Source organism: Phascolarctos cinereus, unplaced genomic scaffold (genome assembly GCF_003287225.1).
Source record: "Phascolarctos cinereus isolate Bilbo 61053 unplaced genomic scaffold, phaCin_HiC Scaffold_5;HRSCAF=322, whole genome shotgun sequence".
Taxonomy (NCBI): Eukaryota; Metazoa; Chordata; class Mammalia; order Diprotodontia; family Phascolarctidae; genus Phascolarctos; species Phascolarctos cinereus.
In genome coordinates, this window is record NW_027555958.1 from 319,289,382 (window position 1) to 319,313,518 (window position 24,137).

General features: G+C 38.3%; 1 protein-coding gene across 1 annotated transcript in view; it reads left to right on the plus strand.

Annotated features, from left to right (window-relative positions):
• USP32 (ubiquitin specific peptidase 32) overlaps window positions 1–24,137 on the plus strand; it is a 263,795-nt gene that overhangs the window by 232,659 nt on the left and 6,999 nt on the right. Inside the window, 2 exon segments of the mRNA XM_020991809.2 lie at window positions 11,291–11,377; window positions 12,250–12,370. Coding sequence (XP_020847468.1) covers window positions 11,291–11,377; window positions 12,250–12,370 — 208 coding nt within the window.

Below are 24,137 nucleotides of genomic sequence, written 5' to 3' on the forward strand. Positions count from 1 at the left end.
ACCTTCCTAATGTCTCTTGTATTTGTTCCTTCTCTCCTTTGACATTACCATCATCGTGATACAGGCCTTTATCACCTCATCCCTGAGCTATTACAATAGCCTGCTTGTTTTGCCTGCCACAATCCTCTCTCCATTCCAGTCCATCCTCCACTCAGTTGTCAAAAGTGCTCTTCCTAAAGCACATGATGGATCATGTCACTTCCCAACTCAATAAATTCCAGTTTATTATGTAGTGGCTCCCTATCGCCTACAGGATTAAATATAAAATATTTTGTTTGGTATTCAAGCCCCTCATAACTTGCCTTCTCTCACACCTTTCCGGTCTTCTTATACCTTATGCTCCCACATACTCTACAATCCAGTAGCCTCCTTACTGTTTTCAAACAAGATAGTCTATCTCCACACTCAGGAGATTTTTATTGGCTGTCCCCTCATGCTTAAAATGTTTTTTCTATTCACCTCTGCCTCCTGGCTTTCCTGGCTTCCTTCAAGTCCCAACTAAAATCCCACCTTCCACAAGAAGCCTTTATTTCCCATAATTTTAGTATCTTCCCCCTGTTGATTATTTCCAGTTTATCCTGGATATAGCTTGTTTGAGTAATTGCTTGCATGTTGTCTCCCTCCATTAGACTGTGAGCTCCATGAGAACAAGAACTGTTTTTTTGCCTTTCTTTGTATCCCCAGCACTTACCACAGTACCTCACACAGAGTTTGAATTTAATAAATGTTTGTTGACTGATTAAGTAGTATAGGAGAGAAATGATGAGGGCTGAACTAATGTGGTAGTCGTGCGAGTAGAGATAATGAGTGCCTTGAGGCAAAGAGACCAACTGGACTATTGCTGTATTCCAGATGAAAAGTCAGGAGGTCCTGAATGAGGATGGTGGTGATAGAGTAGGTCATATGAGTAGAGCAAGGAACAGGGATGAATGAAATACTGTAGAGGTAGAATTGATAGACTGCTATACCTTGGCAGCTCATTGAATGTGTTGAGGTGAGGGAGAGTGGAGAATCAGGGATGTCTCTGAGGTTGTAAACCTGGGTGACTGGGAGGATGGTGCTGCCCTTGACAGAAATAGGAAAGTTGGGAAAAGAAGTATGTTTGTGATGTCAAATAATGAATCTTCTTTTGGAGTTTGAGGTACCTACAGGACATCCAATTTGAAATGTTCAAAAGGCAGTTTGTGACAAGAGACCGGAGGGAGAGAGAAACAGAGACAAACACTATGGCTGGATATATAGTTCTGAGAGTCATATATAAAAAAATCAACAGTCCACTTGTACTACCAGGCATCAAAAATTATTCATCTGTTGGGTGTTTATTTTGCAAACTTGAGATGCTATACACTTATAAATAAGTTTTCTAGTGTTTAGGGAAATGAGGACTTGAATACATGTTATGTGAGTGACTAATTGGGTGAAGGAGTTAAAAATACTCCCAGGAGTAGATGTTTCTCTACCTCTCTTGAGAATTGCTATGGCTCTAGAGGTCTGGTGCAGAATACTTAATAATATAATGTATACAGCAGACATTTCACAAAAAAAAATGTAAGTTGAATTATAAAGCAAGGATAGCAGGCAATATGACTTAGAGATATTAACACAAGAAAGCAAATATTTGAACTCATAAATATCACTGAGAGGAAACCATTAATTAGAAATAGTTCTGGAAAGGTGTATACCTTATTCTAAAGAAACAAATATAAAAAATCGGGGGGTGGTAGTGGTGCCACATTATACTAAGAAGGTAAGACTCTTGAGAGAAAATCCAGGAAGGTTGATGGAGAATTTTGAGTGAAGGTCAACTGAGACAAGAACAGGAGAATTATATTGGAATATATTATAGGCCACTTGAACAGAAAGAAGAAATAGATGAGAAGATCAAGTAATAAATATCACAAGCCTGGTAATGAAAGTATGAAATATATTAGTGATGGGGGAGGTAGGGGCAGTTTTATTTATCCAGACATATTCTGACATACTCTCTGCCGAAAGGTAGAGCAGAGAATGTCTTAACTTGCCTCAGTGATTATTTTAACCTCAAGACTAACAAAGGGAAATTCTGTTCTCAACAAGGAGGATCATGGGATCATAGATTTAGAGCTGGAAGGGACCTAAAAGGCCATCTAATCCAACTTCCCTCATTTTAGAGAGGAGAAAATTGAGGCCCAGAGAAGTTAAGTGATTTGCCCAAAGTCACACAGGCAATGAGTAGCAGAGATTGGATTCAAATCAGAGTGACATTTGAGCCAAGGTCCTCATTATCCTTTTTACTGGACTCAACTTCATTTCTGGTTGATGAAGTGAAAATGATAGGACTTTGGAGAAGAAGTCATTATTCTATCTTAGAATTAATGCTAGAGAAGAGGAACTGCACTAATATACCCATGAGATTTTGGTGGAACACATTTCAAAGTGTTCAGTGAAGGACTGGGTAGTCCCACAGATTGAGATTCTAAAGGGGAGGTCAGCCCAAGAGGGATGGCAAGTGCCCACAAGTAACATTCTTGGGACACAAAGGTAAGGAGGAGAAGGGGGGAGCTGTCTAAGGCTATCTAAGCTATCACACAACTTGGATTTTAAAAGATGTGTAAAGGAGATGGAAGAAGAGCCTTGTAACAAAGGCATAATAAAAAGTCATGATATGTTTCTAATAAGAATAGTGCCAAGAATGCAAAAGCTCAGAATGGACTGAAATTCACAAGGAGTGCTGTAGGTATAGTTTACCTAGATTTTAACAATGCATTTGATGTGTCTTATGCTATTTGTATGGAGAAAAGGTAAAGTTGTGGTCTAGGTGGTAGTACATTTTGTTAGATATGGACCTTGTTGAGTTGCTAGATCCAAAGAGTGGTCATTAATAGCTCAATGTGAGATGGGAAGCAAATCTCCTAAGTTGTGTCCTTGGCCCTGTTACTATTTAACATTTTTGTGGATGATTTGGATAAAGGAATATGTAAATGGCATGCTTATTAAATTTGCAGGGGTGAGAGTCAGGATTCAGAAAATTCTGAATAAGCTCTAAGGGCTGAATTGAATAAGGTGACATTTAATAGGGATAAATGTAAAGTCATACATTCAAGTTCAAAAAAGCATCTATTGAAGTGTAAGATGGGCCAGACATGATTGGACAGCAATTAATTTGAAAAAGATCTGGGAGTTTTAGTGGACTGAAAACTTAATTTTAGTTATGTTTTAGGAAGGACATTAATAAGTTGAACAGTATTGGTCCACAAGCATTTATAAAGCATATTATGTTCCAGGCACTGAGAATACAAGGTGGGGATAAAAAATCAAACAGTACCTGTTCTTAAGGAGGTGTTCTCTTGGAGGAAATGACATGTGTATATATGATTACATAGAAGATATCCAAAATAAAACCCAGGTAATTTGACAGAAGAGGCACTAGTGTCTGAGAGGATCAGGAAAGGTCTCATGGAGAAGGTGATGCTTGAACTGAGCTTTGAGGGAAACTAGGGTGACAGAGTTAGTGGTGATTTGGGAGTCCATTTAGGCATGTGCAAAGATGACCTTTGATCGTTAGTATTTACTTTTTAAAAAAAAACATCTTTAGTCTTTTCATCTGCTCTTTGAACTGTTTGGTCAGAAAATATACGTTATCACTTAGCCACCTGAGCTTTATACTATCACTTAAAACAGTTATGGTACCAGTCCCATTGTTATGTCTTAAAAAACCCTAAAAGAGGTAACCAAAAAACAATTAACACAGTCGACTTGCAAGATGTAACTAAATCCGTAGAAATCATCAGCATTTCTATATGTCATTTTAAAAAAAACCAAACACATAGCAGGAAGAGCTAGAAAGATAAATACAATTCAAATATCTATAAAAGCTATAAAATATAAAATACATCCAACTATAAAACGTTCTTTCCAGGAATAGGGATATAAATAATTGGATAAGCTTTAATTGGTACTCAGTAGTCCAAACCAACATGCTACAAATGACAGTACTTTCTAAATTAATATATTGAATGCTTTACCAATCTAACTGCCAAAAGCATATTTTGTAGAGCTTGAAAAATGATAATGAAATGCATATGGAAGAACAAAAGATCAAGAATCTCAAGGGCAGTAATGAAAAAAAGCAAGGACTAGGTTTACCCATGCCTCAAACTGTACTACAAAGCAGTAAGCATTAATGATTTGGTATTTTGGTACTGGTTAAAAAATGGAGAGATCGATCACTGAAACAAATTAAATATGCATTATACAGAAGTAAAAAATGCAGACAATAGCATTATGTCCAATAAACCCAAAGATCCCTGTTACTGGGGGAAGGACTCACTATTTGACAAAAACTATTGGGAAAACTGGACAGCTAGCTATCTGTCAGAAATTAGGGTTAGACCAACAACTCATGTCATATTTCAAGACAGTTTCCAAATTAATGCATGACTTAGGTATAAAAGATTACATCATAAATAAATTAGAGGGCCACAGAAGAAATTAGCTTTCAGATCTATGGATACAGAAAGAATTCATGACTAAACAAGCAATAGAGAGGGGAGGATCACATAAAATCAGATATACAATTTTGATTGTCCATTACAAAATTACATAAATCTAAAGTAGTTACAGTTAGATGGAAAACAGGTAAATGTCAGGGGTTAGGTGGGTGGGGAATGACTTTGCAGGAAGTTTTTGTGATAAAAGTCATATCTAAAATATCTAAGGAACTGGTTAAAATATGTAAAAACTAAGAGCCATTCTCCAGTAAGATAAATGGTCAAAGGATGTGAAGGGAGTTTTCATAGAAGAAATCCAAGCCATAGTCACATAAAAATGTTCTAGATCACTAATTATAGAAATGCAAATTAAAGCATCTCTGAGGTTTTACCTCACAACCCTAAAACTGGCGAAGGAGGATGACAAAACAGGGAACGACATGTTGGAGAGGCTGTAGAACAGTCACGCTGGTACACAGTTGGTAGAGCAGTGAATTGATCCCAGCCATTCCAGAAAGTTTGGACCTATGCCTCAAAAGTTACTAACCTAGGGGCCGCTAGGTGGCGCAATGGACATATCACTGACCCTGGAGTCAGAAGGCCCTGAATTCATATATGGCCTCAGACACTTAACTTGCTGTGTGCAGTCACTTAACCCTGTTTGCCTCCAAAAAAAAGTTACTAACCTGTTCATACCCTTTGACCTAGCCATACTACTAGTACACCTCTACCCTAAAGAGATCAAAGAAAAAGGAAAAATGCAAGTGTCCTGATTGGGGGAATGGCTAAATAAATCATGTTGTGTGAATATAATGTAATATTATTATGCCGTAAGAAATGACAAAGTGGACAATTTCAGAGGAAAGTGGGAAGACTGCTATGAACTGATAACAGAGTGAAAGCAAGCAGAATTAGGAGAACAATTTATATAAATGACAACGTCGCAGAGAAAAACAACTTTAAAAGACTTTAGAACACTAGTCAATGCAGTTATTAACCACAAGTCCAGTGGACTGAAGATGAAACATGCTACTCACCTCCTACCAGAGAAGTGATGAATGCAAAGATTGACATATTTTCAGGCATGGCCAGTGTGGACATTTGTTTTGCTGGACCACGAATGCCTATGATGAGGTCTTTATTTTTCATTTAACCACAAAGTTTTGCCATCTTTATCCTGCCCCAGAATCTAACAAGTGGGTCCCCTCAAGAAATGTGGGGATAGTTGAGGAGGGCAGCAGGACGGAAGCAGTCGCCAGCACGTGCAATTTGCCTTTAAAAACCACACCATATTGCATGCTGCTACTTTTCATAACGATTCCTGCTTTCAATTTCGGCTTGGTGGCTGTGGTCAGTTTTGTCCCTGTTCCCAGTTTGGTCTTCTCATATCTTCCCCTTTGCTATAAAAAACTACCAAACTCCAAATTTAGGCAAGCCCCATTGCTTTCTAGACCATTAGAAAGTGACTAATTTTTTGTTTTTGTTGTTGCTTGTTTTTTCAGTTTGGGAATTAGTGGAGAGTTGCAAATGCTCTTATTTGTATTTTTTTGTTATTACCATGGGCTCCCTTATATTTGTGGGGAGTTGAATCCTGGCTCTAGTACTTAACCTGTGTGACTTCAGACAGGTCACTTCATCTCTCTAGACCTCAGTTCTGTCATCTGTGAAATCAGAGGATTGTACTAGATCAAGGGTTCTTAACCTGGGGTCCATGAGTTTTCAGAAAAATAATTTGATAACTATATTTTAGTATAATTTCTTTCCTTTTCATCCTGTGAATTATATGCATTTGAAAACATTCTGAGAAGGGTCTGTAGGTTTCACCAGACTGCCAGAGGGTTACATGACACACACAAAAAAAGATCAAGAACCCCTAGACTAGATGGTCTTAAAGATCTCTTTCAGTTCTAAATTAACTTTATGTCAATGAAGTCTTCAGATTAAAGCTACTACTGGTTCTTAAATTAATTTAACAGCTTCTGTACTTTGAGGTATAGAAGATTACTAATGGCCAAGATCTGTTAGGAAAAGGCTCACTAATTAAAATTCTTAAAGGGTGAGTCAGAGTGGAGAAAATAGGCATATCCAGAATTGTATCACTAGAAAAGATAAGAATTTTAATCTATGTTTGATATGTAGATTAAAAAAACAACAAAAAGTGGAATAACAAAAAAGATCAAACTAGAACATCAGCACACCTCCTAATTACCAGTTTTGGTACTTCCATTAAATAAGGAGATAACTTGAAAACAGGTTAAATTAAAGAAGGAAATTTACTTTAGTCAGCCCCTTGACATTTTGACTGATCTCTACCTGTTTGGAATGTTTTTCAAGGAACTTTTGACTCTTCAAACAGAACTACCACCTTGGAACAAATTGGGTTTGGTAGTTACTTTCAAGCCCATTTGTTCTCTTTTGGCTCTTATCTCATTTCTCTCTGCTATTGGGTTTTGATGATCAGTTACCATGGCTAGACCTAGATATGGTGGTTTAGTTTTGTCCTTGCTGTGATGTAAAATTTGCTGCTATAAATATGCCCTTTATCAGATGATGAAATAACCAAGCAAAAGTAAAAAATTATGTCAAATGAATCTTAAAAAGTGTTTTGGTTTATCTGTCTTATTCCCTATGTACTTCCTGGTGAGAGAGTAAATAAATTAGATAAATTGATGGTCTAGTATAACTTTTCTACCACCCGCTGCTTCCCCCCCCCAATTTATTTATTTATTTTTAGTTTTCTACATTCACTTCCACAAGATTTTGAGTTCCAGATTTTCTCCCCATCCCTCCCCTCCACCCACCCCATGACGGTCTACATTCTGATTCACCCTTCATCCAATCTGTTTTCCCTTCTATTTCCCCACCCCACCACCCTCTCCCTGCACCCCCCACCATCCCCTTCCCCTTCTATTTTCCTATAGGGTAAGATGGATTTCTGTACTCCTTTGCCTGTGTATCTGATTTCACAGCTGCATGCAGAAACAATTTCTAACATTCATTTCTAAAACTTTGAGTTCTAAATTCTCTCCCCTCTTCTTTCCACTTGCCCTCATTGAGAAGGCAAGAAATTCAGCATAGGCCATACATGTGTAGTCATGCAAAATGTTTCCATAATGGTTGTGTTGTGAAAGACTATTATTTCCCTCTATCCTGTCCCAGTCTTTATTTATTCTATTCTTTCTTTGTACCTGTCCCTCCTCAAAAGTGTTTGCTTCTGATTGCCCTCTCCTCCAATCTTCCCTCCCTTCTATCACCCTTGCCTCTCTTATCCCCTTCCCCCCTATTTCCTGTAGGGTAAGGTAGATTTCCATACCCAGTTGGGGTGTGTATGTTACTCCCTCCTTAAGCCAAATTTGATGAGAGTACGGTTCACTCATTCGTTCTCACCTCCCCCCTCTTTCCCTCCACTGTAAAAGCTTTTTCTTACCTCTTATATGTGAGATAATTTACCTCATTCTACTGCTCACTTTCTCCTTTTCCCAGTACATTCCTCTCTCATTTTCTTTTTCAGATATCATCCCTTCGTATTCAACTTACACTGTGCCCTCTGTCAATATATATTCTCTCCAGCTACGCTAATACTGAGAAAGGTCTCATGAGTTACAGATATCATCTTTCCATGTAGGAATGTAAAGTCCCTTGTGATTCCTCTTTCCTGTTTACCTTTTCATGCTTCTCTTGAGTCTTGTATTTGAATGTTAGTTTTTCTATTTAGCTCTGGCTTCTGAAGAATGCATTAAATTCCTCTACATCATTGAATATAAATTTTTTCCCCTCATTGATTACACTCAGTTTTGCTGGGTAGGTGATTCTTAGTTTTAAACCTAGCTCCTTTGACCTCCGGAATATCATATTCCAAGCCCTTCAATCCCTTACTGTAGAGCTGCTAAATCTTGTGTTATCCTGATTCTGTTTCCACAATACTTGAATTGTTTCTTCTGCTTGCAATATTTTCTCCTTGACCTGGGAACTCTGGAATTTGACTAATTTGGAAATTTCTGGGTGTTTTCCTTTTGGGATCTCTTTCAAGAGGTGATTGGTAGATTCTTTCCATTTCTATTTTACCCTCTGGTTCTAGAATATCAGGGCAGTTTTCCTTGATAATTTCTCTCTCTCTCTCTCTCTCTCCTCCCTCCCTCTCTCTCCCTTTCTCTCTCTTTCTCTCTTTCTTTCTGCAGTTGGGGTTAAGTAACTTGCCCAGGGTCACACAGCTAGTAAGTGTCAAGTGTTTGGTCTGAGGCTGCATTTGAACTCAGATCCTCCTGACTTAACGGCTGGTGCTCTATCCACTGTGCCACCTAGCTGCCCCGGTAATTTCTTGAAAGATAATGTCTAGACTCTTTTTGATCATGACTTTCAGGTAGTCCAATAATTTTTAAATTATCTCTCTAGATCTCTTTTCCAGGTCAGTTGTTTTTCCAGTGAGGTATTTCACATTGTCTTCTATTTTTTCATTTTTTTGGTTTTGTTTTATAATTTCAAGGAATTATTTTCCTCAGTGAGCTTTTAGACCTCTTTTTTCCATTTGCTCAATTCTGCTTTTTAAGACATTCTTTCATTGGCTTTTTGGACCTCATTTGCCATAATTTTTTAAGATATTATTTTCTTCAGTATTTTGGGGGGTCTCCTTTAGCAAGCTGTTGACTCATTTTTCATGATTTTCTTGCATCACTCTCATTTCTATTCCCAGTTTTTCCTCTTCTTAACTTGATTTTCAAAATCCTTTCTGAGCTGTTCCGTGACCTGAGACCAATTCATATTTTTCTTGGGAACTCTGGATGTAGGAACTTTGACTTTGTTGTCTTCTTCTGGTTGTATGTTTTGATCTTCTTTGTCACCAAAGTAAGATTCTATAGTCTCTTTTTTCCCTCTTTTTGCTCATCTTCTTAGCCAGTTCCTTGACTTTTTAACTCTTTGCTAAGGTAGGCTCTGCTTCCAGTGTAGAGGGTGTACTGTCCCAAGCTTCATGGGTTTTGTGCAGATGTTTTCAGAGATACTTCTAAGGGCTTATAAGTTTTCAGTTCTTCCAAGATGGTATAATCTAAAGAGAAGTGTTTACTCCTTTTCTGACCTGTGCTCTGGTCTGTGAGTGACCATAAACACTCTTTTCTGCCCTGGAAATGAGAGGAGGCTTCCCTCTCCACTGCTGCCACAAGCTCTGCTATGCCAGTGTTCCTCTTCGCCCCAGGACTGGACCCAGATCCAAACAGGCAAAGCAAGAGAATCCTGCCTCAGAGCCAACAAAGAGATCCTTGCAGTCCCCCTCTGATCAGCCACTGAATCCCCCCACTCTCTGTGGGTTGAGAGCTCCAGAAGCAATAGCTGCTGTTGTGGCTGCTGCCCTGGGGCTGTGCTAGGGCCAGGAGTGGACCGCACTCCTCTCTCAACCAGGTCCAACAGACTTTTCCCACTGACCTTCTAAGTTGTCTTTGGCATTTGTGGGTTGAGAAGTCTGGAAACTGCCACGGCTCCCCTTGATTCAGTCTCCTGAGACCTGCTCCAGGTTCACTGAGGTCAGGTCTTTGCCTATACTGCCCACACTGAACTGAGCTCCTCTCCCAGCCTGGCACAACAGACCTTTCCCGTTGACCATCCAGGTTGTCATGGGCTGGAAATTTGTTTCACTCTTGTGTTTTTGTGGGCTCTGCTATTCAAGAATTTGTTTAGAGTCATTTTTTTACAAGTATTTGGAGGGGTTTCGGGGAGAGCTCAAACGAGTCCCTGCTTTTACTCTGCTGTCTTGATTCCGCCTCCCTGCTTTTTTTCTTTAGAAGAAGGGTACCCTCAAACTCATAAAATGTAAGAGCTGGAATGATCTTAGAGATGAAATTGTCTGACCCCCCCGGCATTCTAATGAGCAACCTAAGGCCTGTGGAGGTATTGTGATTTGCCCATGGTCACATAATGAGTAGAGCCGGAACGAGGACCAGAATTCAGCTCTGCTTATCCTCAGTATTGTCTGTTTTCTTCATGTTTTGGTCAGATTGCCATATATCATTTTGTCATTACACAGCAGGTACACTTCAGCAAATTTGATTATGGAGCTATAAAGTATATTAGGCCTAGTGCTTGAGTTGTCCAGCTTTAACAGGACCACATCCTCATCACCAGAAAAGGGATTGCTTTGTTTGGATATCAGTAAAAGTAGGCAAAGGACAAATCAGCTTCAACATGCCAGTGTCCTTGCTTACTCCAAAATTACACTAGACTTAACTGCATCCTAATATTAATTCAACATAAGCCTACAGAAAGTTAAGAGGAATGCACATACTAGCAATGAGTCAAAACTTCTCTTGCCATTTATAACAGAAGGGCTTCTGAGTGTGAAGAGTTAACAAGCACCTTCAAAAATAACTTTATTTCCAGCATTCTGTAGTGTTTTACTGCCCTTGTCATGAAAGGTTTTATCAACTTTGCTTTAATGTGAATTTAATCTGTCTTGATAGATTGATTGCTGTAGAACTGAGTGATTGATTCAGTACATAATATTTGTGTAGACTGCCTTGCACGTAAATGGTTACAGCCTAATGTGGTTGGTCTGCTAAGCTAACTTATAAAACAAACATTACAGTCTCACTGTCATGTGTTACTAAAACTGTACTACAGTTTCTAAGCCATTAAGTAATCGTTGGTTTGGAGTGAGCTTCATTGAGCCATGAACTTGAATGCCATGCCCTACTATTTTAATAGGGCTAAAGGAGCTGTCTTGCTTTTTCTGACAAATATCTCCTCTAAGTGTTAGTCCATGGGAAGATAGGGAAGAGTTGGGCAGAAAACCAGAACAGTTCTCATGTTGTGTGTGTTTGTGTGTTCTGTTTTAGTGATGACAGCATGGGATATCAGTATCCGTTCACACTAAGAGTTGTGCAGAAGGATGGAAACTCCTGTGCTTGGTGTCCATGGTACAGGTAAATTGTCCCTCTTGCTACCCAGTGAAAGAATATATAGAGTGACCGCTTCAGATAATAAGTTTTTAATAGGCTTCAAGGTTTCAGAGGTTAATAGTAAGCAATGAGAAGCTTGAATTAAACTTAAGGACCGCTCATCAGCGCATCCTTGCAATCTGTACTGACATCTTACACAGGGACAGATTGCTTTTGTGACAAATTAATATTGTGAGATCATTGTTTGGCCCACTTCACTTTTTATTCTCAAGCTCATGTTAGTTTAGCAAAACAGCGTTACTACCTAGACCTATTCAAGAGACTACTTTTACATCCTACATTTGGTAGGATGTAGAGGGATTGTTTTAATGTTACTAGTCCAAAGAAATTCTAAAAATTAAACTGATAGACAAGAAAATCACCTTGTTACGTAGGTATCACCTTGTTATATAAATACAGATTTAGTAAACTAAGTATATGCTAGGAAGCAGAGGCCCTAGTTTAGCCCCTGACTCTGTTTTTAACAATGTTAGGTACACTGTTTGACATGTCTGTTTCCATATTTATAAAATAGTATTGCTAGTACTAAGTAAATCCTTCTGTTTCAGAAAATTAAGCAGCAGAATGTAAAGTTTGCTTCAGGGTTGTTCTGCTTCAGATCTTCCAGTTCAGCTGTCCTCTCATTTGCTTAGATTCCATATTTTTATTTGGCTTACCAGATGATTGCTACATATTTTGGTAATCCAATGTTAAATGATCTTGCAGTTGTCAGTAGTCTGTTAAGTGTGTTAAGAAATTACAAGTGAAGAAAGTGTAGAGGCAGAAGATGAGCCTTTATAACCTAAAAACTAAGTTCCTTCACAATTTCGCTTTCTTCACCAAATTTTTATCTTTAGATTTTGCCGAGGCTGTAAAATTGATTGTGCTGAAGACAGAGCTTTCATTGGAAATGCTTATATTGCTGTGGATTGGGACCCAACAGCTCTTCACCTTCGCTACCAAACATCACAGGAACGGGTAAGAACAAAAGACAGAGCCTTCTCAGTACCTTATAAGATCCTAATTCTGAAAAGCATTTTTATTAGCTTTGAAATTATATCTCTGGCCTGACTACATTGTGCCATTCTGTTGTGGGCATATCTTAGTACAAGAAAGAGAGTCAGCGATTCTCTGAATAGTACTCAGGCTTTGTGTTGTCTGAGGTTTTCTGTCATCTGCTATACTGCTTTAATACTTATACTTGGCTATTAAAAATTATCAATAATACTAAAAAGAAATTCCAGAATCAAAACTTTGGGTTGCAAATGCCTTTTGCCAGTTGATTAAGGGCCAGTGTGAGGCTGCAGTTTTTGATAACCAAAAACCACCTAGCTCAGTTGTACTCAAGCTTATAGTTGCCATCTTTGATTTTACAGTGTATTTTTTGTTTTGTTTTGTTTTGTTTTTTGGTGAAGCAATTGGGCTTAAGTGACTTGGCCACGGTCACACAGCTGGTAACTGTTAAGTGTCTGAGGCTGGATTTGAACTGAAGTCATCCTGACTCCAAGGTCAGAGCTCTATTCGCTGTGCCACCTAGCTGCCCCAGATTTTACAGTGTAGTACAGTCTTCTGTAATGGCTAATTCCTGCAGCTGATCTTGTAACTTGGACTTAAGACCTTCCACCATGCTGGTTACCTACCTCTAGACAATTTCTGACTTAACAAAGTAACCATTGTAGCCAGAAGTGAGCGGTACTCCATATGTGGTCTGACCAGGGCAGAGCGCAGTGGCACTATCACCTCGAAGCTATGCTTTTATTCTTATAGCCCTGTATGTTATTAGCTCTTTTGGCTGCCACGTCACACAGCTGACTTATTGAATTGGAAGTCCACTAAAACTTCCAGATCCTTTCAAAACTCTGTACCTCCCTCTTCTTATATTTCTCTCTGAACTCCTCATCTGATAAGCAGTCTAATCTTATACTTATGAAGATGATTTTTTGGAGTCAAGTGTAAGACTTTATATTTATCCCTTATGAATGTCATCTCATTAGATTTAGCCTAATGCAATAGCCTGTTGAGATCTTTTGGATCCCAACTCTATTGGTCCTTGTCTTAGCTATTAAAAATTGATTATATCAGTGTTCCATGTTTTCAAATTGCTTTCATTAACTATTTCTCCAAGTTAGTTCCATAAGTTTGGTTAGTAAGTTGATATTCAGCTTTCATCGAAGGTAATTAATCATGTTTTGTTGAAGTCCATCTTAAATTACTGAGAATTGGGAAAGGTTTTTATTGGCTATTGTTCTTAAATTGGTGAAAACCTAGGGAGCTAGCTGAAAGAAGTATAGATATTTGGACAGGTAGTGTTCATCTGCCTCCGATGGTGGTGCAGTTTCTTGGCTCTGCAACCTCCAGGAAATTTAGGTTGTCAGCAATGACAGAAATCAAACCTCTCCACTCTTACTGAAGAGATACTGATACACAAAATTAAAGTAATAATCAGATTTCTGGCAAGCAGATCAGCTCCTCTATTCCTACTCCAGTCAAAATTTGCACCAGATTGGTCAGGAAATATAATGGGTAAAAAAAAGAAATATAATGAAAAACTACAGTAAGTTCTTCTTCCCAAGAACTGTACAAAAAATCAGCCAGAAGCCCACAACTCCCGCCCCCAGCCCCCCACACACTTAGGAATACAAGCCTCTACGCAGGACCAGAAATGGTCCAGAAACACTAGTAGCCTTTGAGACAAGTCTTGTCTGAGGTAACAGGGGTAGAGGCTCCTCAGGGAAAGCCTCAGAGTAGTTTGAAACCCATGGCAAGAAACTTTGAAACCACCAGGAGCAGCTGTGCTCAAACAAGGGTGGTCCTGCACTCTGTGATCCCTAGCCCACTGACCTGAAATGCCAGAGGGCCCTGATGTATGCTGAACCTCAAATCTGGATGGACCCTAACCCTAGGAGTCACAGAGATCAGAATGGGAAACCTAGTGATAATGGGCTGACCACTCCACCTAAAAGCCTGGCCCTTGGACAGTACCCCAGCTCAGGAACTAAGGCTGCAGAGACTGCTATAAAGAATTGTTGTAGCTCCAGAAGTGCTTCAAAATCTAAACAAATGGGGGCAGCTAGATGGCACAGTGGATAGAGCACCAGCCCTGGAGTCAGGAGGACCTGAGTTCAAATGTGGCCTCAGACACATGGCACTCACTAGCTGTGTGACCCTGGGCAAGTCACTTAACCCCATTGCCTTGCCAAAAAAAAAAAATCTCAAACAAAAGGAGATGATGCTGCCGTAACAATAGCAAGCCAAGGATTTAAGGGAGGAATATGGATTTTCAACAAGAACTACGTGAATACCTAGAACAAACGAAGCAAGAGATTTTAAAAAGAAACAATGAAAAAAACTCGAATAGAATTAGAAGACAAATGTATGTCTTAGAAACTGGTAAACCTCATCCAGATAATGGACTCCTTGAGAATTAGAAGAGAACAAATAAATCAGTGACTATAAAGTAATAATAAATATTAGAACAAATTAAAATATTGAAAAATAAAAGAAAATTAAAGATATCTGAAATAAAAAACAATTGACCCTTATAAAAGGAGAATAAAGACTTTATAAAAAGTCGAGAAAGAATTTAAGACTCATTGGACTCTTGCATAACTCTTATTTGTTTTAAAGGTTTTGTTTTTCTTTTCTTTTGTTGGGAGGAGGGTATGAGAAAGAAAAAATAAATTTTAGTTAATCGATATCCTTGGACACCCTGAAAATGATCATTTTAAAGATATAGCCTAGATACTAATCTTTCAAGAAATCATAAATGGAAACTACTCAGATCTATTAGAACCAAAGGGCAAAATGACAACAGAAGGAATCCATCCATCACTTCCTGAAAGAAAGTCCAAAAGGAAAAGTCCCAAGAATGTCATATCCAAAATCCATAGTATTCATGTGAAAGAAAAAAGTGCCACAAGTATCCAAAAAGAATTTCTGGTACCAAGGAGCTTTACAACTAAGTTATCATGATTAATCCAGGTTCTATTGATGCGAAATTGTTCCATGCAAATTATAAAATGATAATAGATCGCATTTATTTCAAGCCAGAACTTCAAATAATGTGATACATTGTGAGCTAGTTAAGGGTTTTAATACGCTGCTATCTCATCAGTCCACATTTGCCTAGTCATGTGTGGATGTGATGTGCTATGACATACCATGTTACCAGCAGTAGTTGTAACTTTTTTTTTTTGATGAACCCTTAACAGAATGGACAAAAGGAAGAATACTTGGGGCAGCCAGATGGCACAGTGGATAGAGCACTGACATTGAAGTCAGGAGGACCTGAGTTCAAATCTGGCCTCAGACACATAACACTTACTAGCTGTGTGACCCTGGGCAAGTCACTTAACCCATTGCCTAGCCAAACTGCACCCCCCCCCCAAAAGGAATACTTCAGAAGGAAACACTGTGAGAATAACAAAGAAGAGGCTTTTAATTACATTGGAACAAAAATTTGTTATAATTGGATGGCATGAAAGTAGTCATAGTGTAGATGATAAGATGTTGGAATGCCTGGATCTATAGTATGAAATACTATAAAGCATGCAGGTGAAATAAGAGGCAAAGACAAAGTTGCATCAGCTTTTTGTGGTTTGCAAACAACTATCAGAAATAAAAGTGTTACAGTGATAGAAATGGAGTGTCTTTTAGCTGTATGGATTGAGGATTGCAACCAAAAACATGTGCTCCTAGAGCACCCATTCACACAGTGATTCAAGTTTATTTGAGGCAGTAAAAGACAATGGAAATGAAGTGAATAAAAAAGAAACTTTTACTGTAAGAATTTGTAGGTTTGATCACTTTAAAAATCAAATTCAGTTGCATAATATTAAAATTATCATAGAGACAGCAAGTAGAGATGAGGTCACAGCAGCTAAATATCTTAATGTTTTAAAGAAAACAATAGAAAAAAAGATGAATATATTGATTAACATATTTTTAATGTGGTTACAACAGGCTCACTCTGGTAAAGGATTCCTTCTAGAACATACATTACCAAGAAAGAAAAAAACTCAACCTGGATTTAGTATTTAAGAATTGCCTAACACTTTTATTGGAGAGTAATGTTAAAGTATATTTTCATGAAAACCAATGCTTATTTATTATTCTCAAAATCCTTGCACTTCAAGAAGCTACAAACATTGATTGTTTCCAGTTCTTTGACCTGGAAACAATTACCATATTTTACATATAATTATGATTTCAAATAGTGTGAATTCAGATAATTCAGACACTTCAAAGGGTTAATTGTTCATACTAATCAGGATCTGGCTATACAATCAGGCTCATATAAGCCCTGGCACTTCTCCTAAAAATGAGGGGAGGGCTTGAAACATAGCATTTCAAAAGGCAAAAAAAGATAGAGGCTTAGAACCTTTAAGAATTTAGATGTTACACCATTTGGTACATATATGTTTAGTATTGATATTACTTCATTGTCTATGGTACCTTTTAGCAACATGTCATTTTCTTGCTTATCTCTTTTAATTAGGTTTGTTTTTGCTTTTGCTTTGTCTAAGATCATGATTGCTACCCTTGCTTTTTTTTTACTTCAGCTGATGCATAATAGATTCTGCTCCAGCCCCTTATCTTTACTCAATGTATATGTCTCTGCTTCAAGTGTGTTTCTTATAAACCACATATTGTAGGAATCTGGTTTTTGATCCACTCTGCTATCTCCTTCTGTTTTATGCAAACAAAAGAATTCAAGAGAAATCTCAAAAGGTAAATTCATTTGAGCAATTGGAAGTAGCTGTGTGATGTAGTGCTAACATTGTAATGAGGTAGAAGAAGCAAATTTCTCTCCCGAACTTTTATGTCTTCAAAGGGTACTAAGAGAGTTAAAAGAAGGTATATCTGTTTGGATTTGAGGATTTTAAGAATGGAAAAGGTGTGTGGGGGGGTAGTGATAAAAGGAATATGCAAATACTGTATTTCACTGCATAATCATCACACTGTGGTGGGTTTTTTTTCCAGTCCAAAAATTGGTTATAACCTTTTATTGTGTAATCTCGTTGCACAGTGTAATTCTGTTCCTCACTCCACTTAAAAAGTAAACAGAGCAGCAATGTATGCCAGTAGTGTATGGATACTTATTTATCTCTTGCACATTGCGAGCTTTGAGCCTAGAATTCTCAGCATACATACATTATCAGTATGTTTCCTATACATGATTTGTTTAGAGCACTGCAGTACTAATGGCATTGTCACTCAGCCTAGTGAAGAGCCATCGGCACAGGGGGAGCAGGCAGGCGAAGCTGCTATGAGTAAGTCACGTGATATAGTAAGACTCGCATCTTCCCACGCTAGCTAAACCGTATAGTTCATCTGCTAGCAATACATTAATGTGCGAAGCATTTCTTTCTAATTATGGGTAAATATAAAAACTATTTTACGGCTTCAAATTGAAAGTGATTATGTTCACTGAATAGTATGGAAACAGCTGTGGAAAGAGTTTTCAGTGAGTGAAAAGTTGACGCACGAAAGACGGGTAACTGAAACACACTTTTTTAAAAGTTTCACGTAATGGTTGCGCCCCACTCTTTTGCAGAAGATTTGGCATAAAATCTGCAACGATTATACGGTGAAATATAGTATAAAGGGGGGAAGGGGGGATACAATTTGCTATTTCTCATAATGGTGCTTCATGAGAAGACACATATATAAATATAGCAGAAGGGTAAAGGGAGCAGGCATCAGATGAACTCCTTCACTCTTGTTAAACAAATGGTTTAGACAACTGATTGAAAACACATACACATATAAAGTTTGATATAGAAATAGATCAAACTCAACAGGAAAGTAAAGGGGGGGATGGGGAGGTGAACCATAGTGTTAATTGGCAGGATAATATGAAGGAAATGGTCCTAAGCAAAACAAACTTCCCCTTGGGAGAATAGAGGGCGGAGAAAGTATTATAGTGCTGGTTTTTTGTTTTTGTTTTTGCTTTTTGGTGAGGCAGTCAGGGTTAAGTGACTTGCCCAAGGTCACACAGCTAGGAAGTGTCAAGTGTCTGAGACCAGATTTGAACTCAGGTCCTCCTGACCTCAAGGCCAGAGCTCTATCTACTGGGCCAACTAGCTGGCTCTTGGGGGAAGGATTAAAAGGAAAAAAGAAATGAACATGGTACCCATCAATTGAGGAATGGCTGAACAAACTGTGATATATGAATATAATAGAATATTTTTGCCCCTTAAGAAATAAGAAAAGAGGTGGTTGTAGAGAATCCAGGCCAGTATGAACTGGTATAGGGTGAAGGAGCAGAACCAAAACAATTTATATATTTTTTTAATTTGTATTTTATTTATTTTGATTTATCAACAATCACTTCCATATGCTTTTGAGTTTAAAATTTTTCTCCCCCTTCCTCCCCACCACCCTCCCCAAGATGGTGCACAATCTGATATAGGCTATACATTTACATTCCTATTAAACATATTTTCACATTAGTGAAGTTGTAAGTAAAAATTAAAACCAATAGGAGGAACCATCAGAAAGAGGAAACAAAACTCAACAGAAGAGAAAAAAAAAGATAGTGATTCAACTTTCACAGTTATGATTACTATCTGTGTCTTTTTCTCCATCCTTTTTCCCCCGTTTATGCTTTTCTTTCTCCTTTCTCCTTTCCCCCCCTCACTAGTGTTTTGCTTTTGACCACTGCCTCCTTCAGTCTCTCCTCCCTTCTATTATCCCCTTCCCCTTCTTCCCCTTTGCCCCCACTGCTTCTTCCCTCCCTTCCATCCCCCTCCCTTTTCTTTCCCCTTTTCCCTCCTACTGCCTATAGGGCAAGTTAGATTTCTATACCTAACTGATTATGTTATTCCCTTCTTGAGCCAAATCTGATGAGAGTAAGGTTCAAACAATGCTCACCCCCTCCCTTTTTCCCTCTGCTGTAATAGGATTTTCTGTCTTTTCCTGTAATGTAATTTACCCTTGTCTGCCTCCTCCTTTCTCAGTACATTTTCTAAGATCAGACTAATCCACTTACTTGGATCCATTTAACCCACTTGATTAGATTTTTTTTATCATTACATCAAAGTCAACTAATATCCATCCCCTTTATGTATACTCCTTTAACATGGTGTAATAACAATACAGTTCTCAAGAGTTGCAAGTGTCATCTTCCCTTGTAGGGATGTAAACAGTCTACCCTTATTAACAACATTTTGTATCTTTCTGTCCCATTTACCTTTTTATGTCTTTCTTGAATCTTGTACTTGAAGATCAAATTTTTTGTTGAGCTCTGGTCTTTTTATCAGGAAGGTTTGGAAGTCCCCTATTTTGTTGAATATCCATCTCTTCCCTTGAAAAATCATGCTCATTTTTGCAGGGTAGTTGATCCTTTGCTGCAATCCAAGCTCCTTTGCCTTATGGAATATCATGTTCCACGCCCTGCGGTCTTTTAATGTAGAAGCTGCAAGGTCCTGTGTAATCCTGACTGTGGTTCCATGGTATTTAAATTGTTTCTTTCTGGCTGCTTGCAGCACCTTCTCTTTCATCTGGTAATTTTGGAATTTTGCTATTGCATTCCTTGACGTCAATTTGGGATCTCTTTTTGGGTGAGCAGTGTATTCTTTCTATGGTTACCTTACCCTCTGGTTCTAGGACTTCTGGGCAGTTTTCCTTTATGATTTCATGAAAGTCCAGTGATTTTTAAATTGTCTCTCCTGGATCTATTTTCCAGGTCGGTTGTTTTACCGATGAGGTATTTTATGTTTTCATCTATTTTTTTGTTTCTGTTTGACTGATTCTTGCTCTCTCATAGAGTCATTAGTTTCCATTTGTCCAATTCTAGTTTTTAACAGATTGTTTTCTTCTGTTAGTTTTTGTACTTCCTTCTTCAGGTGGCCAATTGTATTTTTTAAGGACTCTTCTGCCTCTCTCATTAGACTTTTAAAATCCTTCTTGAGCTTTTCTAAGAAGGCTTTTTGGGCTTCAGACCAGTTCATATTCCCTTTTGATGTTACAGATGTGGGTTTGTTGACAATGTTGTCCTCTTCAGAATTTCTGTCTTGATCTTTACTCTTCTCATAATATGAATCTATGGTATGTTTCTTTTTACTCATGGTTTCTTTATTCTCTGGCCTTTAAAGAGATTGAGCTCTCCTGCTGGGGAACAGAGGGCACTGACCCAAGCTTCTTGTGTTGGGAGCCTAGGTCTTGTTCACTGGCTTTGTGTGCTGGGGCCTCTTGTGTTGGCAATTGGAGGCTGTAGGATTTTGGCAGCTTACCTCTTGTTGGGCTGGAATCAGCAAGGCTGGGGACTTTCAGGCAATTCTAGGTTGCCTGCTTTTCTTTTCCTTTAGCTTTCTTCAGCTCCTTTTAGATGGGCTCTTCAGGGTGTTTATCTGCCTGGGGCCCCTTATAATGCTGCCTCCCTCATTTCTGCTAATGCACTGGGAGATTCCTTTGCAGTAAGAGTACCGAGGCACCTGGTGGTTTTCTGAGCTGGTTTCCACCGGTTCCCCTGCCCTCACTGAGGCACTGGGAGGTCCAGGTGTTGGTGTTTGCCTGCTCTACCACCTGGGCTTCAGGATCTTCTCCTGGTTGACAGTTGAAGACTGTAGGATTCTGCCAGCTTGCCTGGTGTTGGGTTGGAATCAGCAAGGCTGAGACTTTAGGAAGACTCTAGGTTACTTTCTTCAGCTCCTTTCAGATGAATGCTGCAGGGTGCTTATCCACCTGGAGCCCTTTGTAGTGTTACTTCCCTTATTTTTGCTGAGGCGCTAGGAGACCCATTTGCTGGGCTGCTGCACTGCTGTTCCCTGTCTTTCTTCTAGTTCAGCTGTTCTAGGGGGTTTTTTTCTGGGGTAATATTTTCTGAGTTTTCAGAGGTTGATAGGGGAGGGTGAGAGCGACTACCTTTTTACTCCGCCATCTCGGCTCCTGGAAGCGGAAGTCCAAAACAATTTATATTGACAACAACATTGTAAAGAAAAATAATATAAGAATTCTGAGCAAAGCAGTGACTACCTATGTCTCCAGAAGTTACATGATGAAAAATTTTACTCACAAAGAGGTGATGGACTAAGGATGTAGAAAGAGACATCCATTTTTGGACATGGCCATTGTGTGGAGTTGTTTTATTTAACTATTTGTTGTTTTACTCAACTATTTGTTGAAAGGTTGCTTTTTTCCTGTTTTTAATTGGAGAGGGGGGGCAGGTTAACAAGTGATGGAACAAAAAGAAGGCCTTTGTAACATGTTGCACAGAAGAGAATAGAAAGAAATTCAGAAGAAAGCATAGACAAAGTTTTTTTTTTATTTAGTATTTTATTTTTTCCCCAATTGCATGTAAAAACAATTTTAACATTCTTTTAAGAAAAATCTTTTGAGTTTCAAATTCTCTCCCTCCGTCCCTCCCTTTCTCTCCCATTGGGAAAGCCAACAATTTGATATAGGTCGTACATATGCAGTCATGCAAAACATGTTTCCATGTTAGTCATGTTGTGAAAGAAAACACAGACCCCCCCCAAAAAAAAACGCCCGGGGGAGGGGGGGACAAAGAAAGTAAAGAAAAAATATGCTTCAATCTGCATTAAGACTGCATTAGTTCTTTCTCTGGAGATGGATAGCATTTTTCATCATAAGTCCTTCAGAATTGTCTTAGATCATTGTATTGCTGAGAATAGCTGAATCATTCATAGTTGGTCACGATACAATATTGCTGTTACTGTATACAATGTTCTTCTGGTTCTGCTTATTTCACTTTGCATTAGGTCATGTAAGTCTTTCTAGGTTTTTCTGAGAGCATCCAAGTAGGACACTTTTGAAAGTTATATGTGTAATTTATTTTTTATATGTATGTGCATGTATATATATACACATTTTGAAATGTATGTCTATATGTGCAATTATATGTATTTAAATGTGTGTGTGTGTGTGTATACACATACATTTTAGAAAGGCAAGCCATGTAAAATGGAGGCTTGCAGTCTCTCATATATAATCCTCTTTATGTTCTAATGTGTATAGGGAAATAATCATTTATTCTTGGTGGTGGTGAACTTTAAGTATTCTTTTAAAAGAAAGGCAAAAAAAGATAATTATTCTCCATTGTTATTCCTGACTTTATACATCCCCTCTTGTTCCTTTGGAGTGTGTCACAGGATGGTAGACTAAGATATGTGGTGGTATGTCTGGAATAATGATGAATGAGATGTCAGAAGGTTTTACTAGTTAGTTAGCAAGAGTTAGCTATTGCTAACTTATTCTATGACCATGGGGAAAGAATCCAATCTTTTTTTTATTTAATGTTTCCTCATCACTAAAATGAGATGATTGAACTAATTGACTTCTCTAAAGGCCCTTCCAGCCCTGATATCTGTGGTTCTTCTTAACCTGATATCATAAAACCTGTTGGTTCATTCTCTACCTTTAGTATAAGGCAGGTGTTCTTAGCTTTTTTTGTGTCATAGATTCCTTCCACATTCTGTGATATCTTATCAAGCAGTTTAGGCTATTTGCATGACAATGGGTGATCTAGTGGTAGGAAGTGTGCGCAAAATGGTTTATCATGTAAGAGAGCTTCCAGATAAATGTATCCATGTTTTTTCCAATCCTCTTCCTTCCCCATCTGCATCTAGCTGCATAGGATAAGGATAGTGACTGGATCTATGATTTCATTAACATGGGGAATTCCCAGGTGAGGAAACTTCCTATACCAATGCAGATCAGCATGTTCTATCTATTTAGGTACATAGCTTATACTGAACAGAGTATAAGCAGTAAAAAGAAAAAAAAAATCAGCATTCTTCATGAATTTGGCATAAGCCATAAAGGATTGGCTTGATAAATGATATATATCTGGGGATGGGGGAAGGCAAACTATATCTGATGCTCATTTTTTTATGCTTATTTTTTAAAGAAGGAAGTAGATACCCTTATACCAGCAAAGAGTATATAAGAATTTCCACTATATATTCTTTCCTTAGACATTAACCAAGAATTTTTAGTTGGCAGTAATTTTTTTTGAAACATGTAGCCTTTTCTGGTGGATGAATGGCTCGGAAGATAATGAAAGCCTTGGATGTTCATAAAAGAAGTAATAGCTGTTAAAGTCCAGACCCAAAGTCAAGCCAAATTTTTCTTCAAATTTTGTTTCTCTTCCAAAATCCTCCCTTTCAATAAGTCATTTCACAGGGAGGACCATTTCCTGTGATTCAAGTTCCCTTTAATATTAAGAGTCTTAGCAGGAGAACATGTTCCATCCAAAACTGTCTAAATTTTGTAAATTTGTAAACAAAGACTGCTTGGGCTTCATATTTACATAAAATTCTCATCAGAGACTTCATAAAGTAGGAAAATATGGGCCTTTGTGAACAAAGCAATGCGGGATGTGGACTAAAAGAAAACAGATAGGTAGGAGCAGCCATATGTTAGAATGGTAATATGGAGGCAGCTAGGTGGCACAGTGGATAGAGTACTGGCCCTAGAATCAAGAGGACTTGAGTTCAAATCCAGCCTCAGACACATACCACTTACTAGCTGTGTGACTCTGGTCAAGTCACTTAATCCCAATTACCTCACCAAAAAAAAAAAAAAAGATAATATGTCACGTATGTGTGACCTTTCTCAAAAAAAAAAGTAGTCATTGCCCACAGGACTTTGGGCTTAGCCCTTGGGCAAGAGAATCTTCATGTTACTTGGTAGAAGTACTAGTATTTTTGCTCTGGAGCATCACCTATCTCTCAATTTAGAGCAGGGTACATCCTGATTTTGTAATGCTCAGTTCATCAAA